This window comes from Hypanus sabinus, chromosome 3 (assembly GCF_030144855.1).
Source record: "Hypanus sabinus isolate sHypSab1 chromosome 3, sHypSab1.hap1, whole genome shotgun sequence".
Classification (NCBI taxonomy): Eukaryota; Metazoa; Chordata; class Chondrichthyes; order Myliobatiformes; family Dasyatidae; genus Hypanus; species Hypanus sabinus.
The window spans coordinates 128,040,081-128,048,146 of NC_082708.1; the positions used below are offsets into that span (position 1 = coordinate 128,040,081).

Here is an 8,066-nt window from a genome sequence, read left to right on the forward strand (position 1 = left end):
CACAATAATATTTATATGATGGGTCCAAGACAGGCCCTCTGGGATAGTGACACCCAGGAATTTAAAGTTACCGACCATCTCCACCTCTGATCTTCCCAAAATTACTGGCTCATGAACCTCTGGGTTCCCTGTCCTGTCATCTACAATCAGTTCCTTGGTCTTGCTGACATTGAGTGAGACATTGTTATTATGACACCACTCAGCCAGATTTTCAATCTCCCTCCAGTGTGCAGTGTCATCAGCAAATTTGTATATGGTGTTGGAGCTGTACTTAGCCACACAGTCATAGGTGTAAAGCGAGTAGAACTGGGAGCTAACTGCACATTTCTGCGGTGTTCCTGTACTGATAGAGATTGTGGGGAGGTGCTTTTGCTAATCTGAAATGACTGGGATCTACAGGTGAGGAAATCGAGGGTCCAATTGTACAAACGGGAATTGAGGCCCAGCTCTTGGAGTTTGAGGGAGGATGAGGTGACAAGAGAATTCAAGGAGAGCATAAAAACAAAATGGAGTGCATACAGTGCAGCAAACACTCGTGGAGGGATTTGGATGCTTTTAAAAACCAACAGAAGGCAATTTAATAAAGTAATAATGAGAGAAAAGATGAAATAAATATGAAGGCAAGCTAAGCAATAATATAAGACAGTATCAGAAGATTTTTCAGATATCTAAAGAGTAAAAGAGAGGAAGTATTAAACATTGGATTACTGGAGTGTTAGTTATGAGAAGGTCGCATATCCATTTGTAGGGGAAGGTACAGAGACCTGGGTCTTGAAGCTTGATAAGTTTGGAGAAGTTGATTGCGTTGAATGCTGAGCTGCAGACAATGAACGGAAGGCTGGCCTATGTGATCCTGTTAACCAGATGGTCCAGCGCAAAGAGCCAGAGAAACACATCTGTTGTGACCACACATAAGTGCCATTACAAATACAACACGGCAGCACCTCTGCTTTCTGAGAAGTTTGTGAAGATACAGCATGTCATCTAAAACTCTGAGGAACTTCTATGTGGTGGAGAGTGTATTGACTGGTTGCATCACAACCTTGCCCTCGTATAGAAAAGCTGGGTGACCCAATCCAGCCCTCTCCACCCAGAGTGCTGTCACATGAAAGCAGCATCCATCATCAAGGACCCTTACCATCCAGGCCACTCACTCTTCTTGCTGCTGCTATCAGGAACAAGGTACAGGAGCCTTAAGACTCACATCACCAGTTTCAGGAGCAGTTATTACCCCTCAACCATCAGGCTCTTGAGCCAAAGGGGATAACTTCACTCAGCTTCACTTAGCCCATCTCTAACTGAACTCACATTCAAAGACTCTTCATCTCTTCATGGATAGGGGAATCAAGGGATATGGGGACAAGGCAGGGACTGGGTATTGATAGTGAATGATCAGCCATGATCTCAGAATGGCGGTGCAGACTCGAGGGGCCGAATGATCTACTTCTGCACCTATTGTCTATTGTCTATTATCTCATGTTCTCAATATTTATTGCTTGTTTATTACTATTATTCCTCATTTTTTCATATTTGCACAGTTAGCTTTTTTGCACATTGGTTGTTGTCTGTCCTGTTGGGTGTGGGGTTTCATCGATTCTATTGAGTTTCTTGTCTGTACCGTGATTGCCCACAAGAAAATGAATCTCAGGGCTGCACTATATATGGTGACATATATTTACTTCGATAATAAATTTACTTTGAACTTTAAATATGTCTGTAAATACTCGGTCAGTTATAGATGATCCCCAGATGTCAGCCACAGACACTGAGATGACAGGATCATCTGGAAATGTCAGGGCTTGTCATATCAGAAAGATTATATATTAGTTAAAGGTCAAGCATTCAGCTTTTATTCATGTGGAGTTTTCCAACTCCTTTGGGTGACAGCCAAAGTTATTTACACCCAGCTAAAATGCAGGGGTATCATATGTTCTCATTCAGTCAAATCCAGCATGGAGTTTTTTGGGAATGTTTCACACTGTTGTTGTCATCCAGTAACATACAGTATCTCCAAATATGGAAATGCACTGGTCATGGATTTCAATTCATACAATAAATGTTTTCTTTAGTACTCATTCAGATACTGTACTTCGAGAAATTTATTTGCTTTGCCAACTATCTTCATCAATAACATTATAACAAGAATTATAAGAAGAACTATCATAATTCAGAGCCAAAGTACTTCAATGTCTTTTGAGTAATAAACAACCACTTCTAGTTACTGATTTTCCATTCAGAAAATAATTTTAACATTCATGTGTAACACCCCTCATGTGGAACTCTTGCAATTATTGTATGGCTGGAGATCCATCCAAGAAATGTGAATATTTTCTTTCATGCCATGTTTCCTTCCCCTGAGCATCTCTTGGCTCCTTATTAAGCCCAAGTGTATGCATAACATGAATATTATTCTGGAAACTAGTGAGGAACTTAGCCTACTCTCTTTTTGTTGCAAACTGACAGTAGATTTAACTGTAAAGATGGCAGGGTAATTTCTTTGCAGTGGCAAAATTCTGCTGTTAATATGTAAACCAGCATTTGGCGTTGCAAAGTTCTGTTGTTAATACGTAAACCAACATTTGGCATTTTTGACATCAGTAGGACAATGCATGTCCTTTTGACCTGAGTACAGTGTGGAAGGAAAACCATTTTAAACTTCAGGCCAATAAATATTTTTCAGAACATTTCCAGCATCAGCAGCATTTCACTTTTGTAATGCTGTCACAAGCTTTTTCAGTGTGTTCGCAGAGGCTCAGTGAAGAATGTCTTTATAATTTATTTGAAGCTTTCTTGTTGTCCTGCACAACATGACCAGGTTCATCAACAGTTATTACCCTCTAACCATGAGACTCCTGAACCAGTGTGGATAACTCATTCACCACTACTCTGAATTGATTTTAAAATCCACAGACACACTTCCGAGGACTTTTTACAACTCATGTTCTCTGTATTATTTTTATTTACATAGTTATTTTCTTTTGTTCATTGATTTTTATTAGTCTTTGTTTATGTGTGGTTGTAGGAAAAATTCTATTGCATTTCCATTTCGCTGGAAATGCCCGCAAGAAAATGAATTTCAAGGTAATAGACAGCAACTTTAACTTTGAAATTTTTGAAGGAACAGGTACCAATCTAGAGTGAACTATAGACCATTCCCCAGCTTCCCATTTTCCCAAATGCAACCTCCTACTGCACATCCTCCTGAGTCGAGCGAGACAACAAGTTCCAGGTTAAATTTCCTGACTTCACACCACAGGGATTTGGATAGAATGCAACTTGTCTCAACCACCGGGTACTGATCTTGTCCTGAGATTGTACAAATCTAATATCTCTCCTTTTCTCTCTCTCTCCCAGTTTTAAATGCTCCGGTCAACTCATCCTCTACATTAATGAGACTCCTTGGTGCACTGCATTTGCCTCTATTTTGACCTGAACTAAAAATGGTATTTGTTCAGGCTACCCTGCACGCTGCCACATTTCCACCTTACCATCCACATTCTGCACCTCCCAACCTTCCTCTCTCAAATCATTCTCCTACTCAATTGTTGGAAATTTTCCTGAAGTTGTTCCGAATCCACTGTTATTAGAAAAGCATGGATCCCTCTTTATTTAGGCATATGAAGATTTCTACTTCACTGCTTTGGCATTCCCAGCCATTTTTCCAGAAATGGTGTAGCTAATTACCTCAGAATATTTATAGGTTTTTTTTTATCATTTGACTCTTTACTATTTTTATACTGGCCTGAAGGGAGACCTTTACTGTTAACATATGTTTGACCGAGTTGGAGAGTGAGGAACCCAGAGATCAAGTTTAATATTTAGATGATCACTTTGTTTTTTTTAAAATTTTTTACAATAATCGGTGTTTATTAAAAAGTTATTCATTATTACTTTGTCTTTACTTTCCCATTCATCACCTCCCCATTTTCCAGCAAGTGCCCACCGTTTTCTGCTGCTGGTTTGCCAATCTTCACAGCTGCATTGCGTTTGTGCTCCATGTTCTTGGGCAACCTCTTGCCTTTGGTATAGGCCTGGTACCAGAAATTAGAAAAAAGGATGAAGAAAAATGTTCCGTACATCCACACAAGATGGATGATAATGGGGAACTGGTAATCACAATGATCCGTGAAGTAGTACAGGGTGACATGCAGTGAGACAATAATGAATTGGACCAGTTGGATTGCTGTCATATACTTCTTCCACCAGAGGTATTTCTGAAACGCTGGGCCAGCGGCAGACAGACCATAATAAAAGTACATGATGACATGGACGATGGAGTTCACCATGGCATGGAAGGATCCCATGCCACCTGGTCCAAACTTGACACCCCACCACCAGGTCCATGGCATTACTGAATGGTGGAATATGTGAAGAAAGGTAATCTGACTGTTCTTCTTCTGCAGGACAAAGAATACTGTGTCAAACAGCTCAATGAATTTGGAAAATAAGAACAGCCATGCTACACGCACCATCCGAAGAGCTTTCGGGTTATTGGAGTAATCTATTGGATCACATCGGAATGTATACCCAGTTGCCCAGCCAGACATCAAGATCTCATAGACTATGAATATTGAGAAAAACACCAGTGCAAAGTTATAGCAAACCATAATCTTCTTGAGATCGAAGGGCATCCTGCCAGCCATAAGCTTGAGCCCCAAAGACAGTACAACATATACAGAGAACAACAGGAGAGCCGTCATAGGGACTGGAGACACCATGAAGGGATATTCTTCAATCATTGGGTCTCCTTTTAAGAGCACCTCGTAAACCTGGGCAACCTGTGACCCTACCTCCGCCAACATTGTTGCGTTTCAAAGTGGTACTTCCAAAGCTTGTTTAGATGCTGTAACAAGGTTGCGACCACAGGTTCAAGCACCAAGAGGAACCCAGTTTTGATAGTTATCTCCTGTGGGGCAGTGGTTTGCATAGAAATCTGAGACTCTGAGAGTTGTTGGAGTTTGTACAAAAGGGAAGATAACTTCTCCTCGCCCAACCCGCCAGATGATCACTTTGTCTTGTGTCTTTAATCCTCATTTCTAGAGTCTCCAATTCTATGAACTTCTATGTGCTGAAGCAGCACAATGTCTCCAGAGGTCAACATCCTGCAAGCTGTTGACTTCATATTCATTGGTGAATCTTTCACCAGACTTAGTTAGCCCGTATCCCTTTACAGCAGGGGGTCCCAACCTGGGGTCCAGGGACCCCTTGCTTAGCAGTATTGGTCCGTGATACGAAGAAGGTTGAGATTCCCTGATTTACCCATATACCGGTCAATGGTTAGCACAGCTAGTGATTGGGGAGCAATTCCCACTGCTGCCTTGTAAGAGGTCTGTATGCTCTCACCATGACAAGGTGGGTTTCCTCCAGGTGCTCCGGTTTCCTCTCACAGTCCAAAGACATACCTGTTGGTAAATTCTCCCGTAATGAGACTAGGATTAAATTGGGGGTTGCTGGGCAGTGTGATACAAAGGGGGAGAAGGGCCTGTTCCAAGCTGTATCTCTAAACAAATAGTGCCTTGTATTATAAGGTCATCAAGTGGGGACGACAACCAGAGTAAGCCCTGCCCAAAATAAGTAGGAAAAAAATTGAAATCTAGCTGTTAAACCTATTACTAATTATAAGTGATTCCAAATGTCTCTAAAATTCAGAAACATTGGTCTACTGAATTACTCTGGATGATATGCAATTTGACGTATTTCCATCTTCTATATCTTTTAGAAGAGAAAAAATGTAGAACTCCACTTTAAATATTGTCCTTATTTAGAAGTTAGGAAGTGAGGTTAACTGATTGTAATCTTGATGTACTATTACAATACCATATAATTCTTCGCTTTGTAAAATGGTTGAAAAAAAGTGTGGCATTTTAAGACTTTTTAAATTTGTTAATCTATGTTCTCTAATTGTTCCCCATGTAAACATCATGGATTGAGGGTATGAAATGGAGGTAGGTAGGAATTACTTTATCTACCCAGAGTTAGTAATTCTGAAAAGTGAGTAAATGGAAATATTACATTAATAGGCCCCCTTTCGATCATAAATAGCCCAAAGCTCTTGTAACATAGGAACAAGTTCAGGAATAGGAAGGGCAATGGCACATTTCTCAGTGTGTATTACAGGCCACCAGACAAAATGATCACCTCCTGGGAGCCTAATAAAATTCATAAGTACTAAGTTGGGACGCAGATCCACAAATTCCAGCCCATATTACGAACACCAGTGGATGCTGAGGGCAGTCGGGCTGGTTGTGAACAAAGGTGACAGTTGGAGGAAGTGGATTAAAGAGGGTGATGAATGTGGAATTCCTAAGTCCGTTTTGACAGGACGGCATCCAGCATCTGGCACTCCTCCTGTCATTCTTGGATAGGAAGAGCACTTGTTCGGCTATTTTCCAGCCCATGAAATTTCCATGAATGAGCTGGATTAGTAGAGCTCTAAGAGAATACAAACAATGCTAGCCGATAATCTGTAAAGGAAATATGAGGGCTTTTATAACCTTATTAAAAGCATAATTCAACTATGTACAGAGTTGTTCAAGGATAAATAATGCAGACAAATGTTACTGGGGATGGTGTATCCACTAGGACATGCAGCACAGAAGTTTGTAATTTGCCCATTACTGGAACACTCAAAAATAATCAAACTGACTTGGATTTCCTTAGATTTTGTGATGTTTCAAATATTTATTGGTATTTTTCCTAAAGAATGTAAAAACCTCTGATTCAGCCAGTTTCCATTGCAAAGCTGTTTACTCTGTAAGAAGACATCTTTCATAACCTTTCTCCAAACATTCTTACTTGAAATTTATGGCACCATGTAATTGAATCTTCAACCAGGGAACATGTTTCCAATAGTACTCAGTCAAAAACATCATAATCTCCTTTTAGCTTTCTTTTTTTCTGACAGAAAATATTCTAGCATCTCAAGTTTCTCCACATGACTATAGATTCCCATTTGTGGCATTATCTTAAAAGAATTATATTGAATGTTGTTTGCAAGGCTGAACTTTCTCAGGATCTCCTTTCCATTGCTGGAGTGTGGCAGAATCCCATCAGTAAATATGAATCATTCTGGTTATGTTCTCAACAATAAAGATTTGAATAAATAGAAATGGACACTTTGTAGTCAGATGCATTGAGGCCACGATTTTATCACCCCCATGAAGGAAAGTAGTAAATCTGGAGTGTGTACTAAATAACTAAAAATATTCTAGACTGAGCCCGGGTACACTTGCCACAATATTTATCACACTGGTGTGCATTTGTTCTATCTTTGAGAGTGGAGATAATTATATATCATTTAGCTAAGATTTCCAGGGCACATTTAGAAGTAAAGCAGAAATGGAAGTTTTCCCAGCATTCGCTGAGGGCTATGTTAACAACCAGTCTTTGAGACATACAGCAGGAAAACAACCCACTTCTGTGGGTTGTTGTCCCTCTTTATACGAGGGGTGATTGATAAGTTTGTGGCTTAAGGTAGAAGGAGTCAATTTTAGAAAACCTAGCACATTTATTTTTCAACATAGTCCCCTCCTACATTTACACACTTAGTCCAGCGGTCGTGGAGCATACAGATCTTGGACCTCTAGAAAGTGTCCATAGCAGGGGTGATTGATAAGTACATGGCCTAAAGTAGAAGGAGATGTGCATGTAAAAAGGGGGATGAATGTGGAATTCCTAAGTCCATTTTGACAGGACGGCATCCAGCATCTGGCACTCCTCCTGTCATTCTTGGATAGCAAGAACACTTGTTTGGCTATTTTTCAGCCCATGAAATTTCCACGAACGAGCTCTCTTTATGTACAGCTCTCTTTACATGCACATGCAGTTGAACTGTTTGAGTGATCAACTCTTTGAGTGATTATGCAGAAAGTTTGAAGTTAATAACTCATCAGTTAATAACAACAGGGGTGGTTGACAGGTTGGTGGCTAAGGTAGAAGGAGATGAGTTATTAACTTCAAACTTTCTGCCTAATCACTCAAAGAGTTGACCTGCATGTGTATGTAACGAGAGCTGTATAACTCATGTCCTTCTACCTTAGGCCACAAACTTATCAATCACCCATCTG

General features: G+C 40.2%; 1 protein-coding gene across 1 annotated transcript; it reads right to left on the bottom strand.

Moving 5' to 3' along the window:
- Window positions 1-3,869: 3,869 nt before the first annotated feature.
- Window positions 3,870-4,856, bottom strand: LOC132390841 (elongation of very long chain fatty acids protein 1-like). The gene has a single exon (XM_059963382.1). The coding sequence runs from the start codon at window positions 4,800-4,802 to the stop codon at window positions 3,888-3,890; it is 915 nt and encodes a 304-aa protein (XP_059819365.1). The 5' UTR covers window positions 4,803-4,856; the 3' UTR covers window positions 3,870-3,887.
- Between the last annotated feature and the right edge of the window lie 3,210 nt (window positions 4,857-8,066).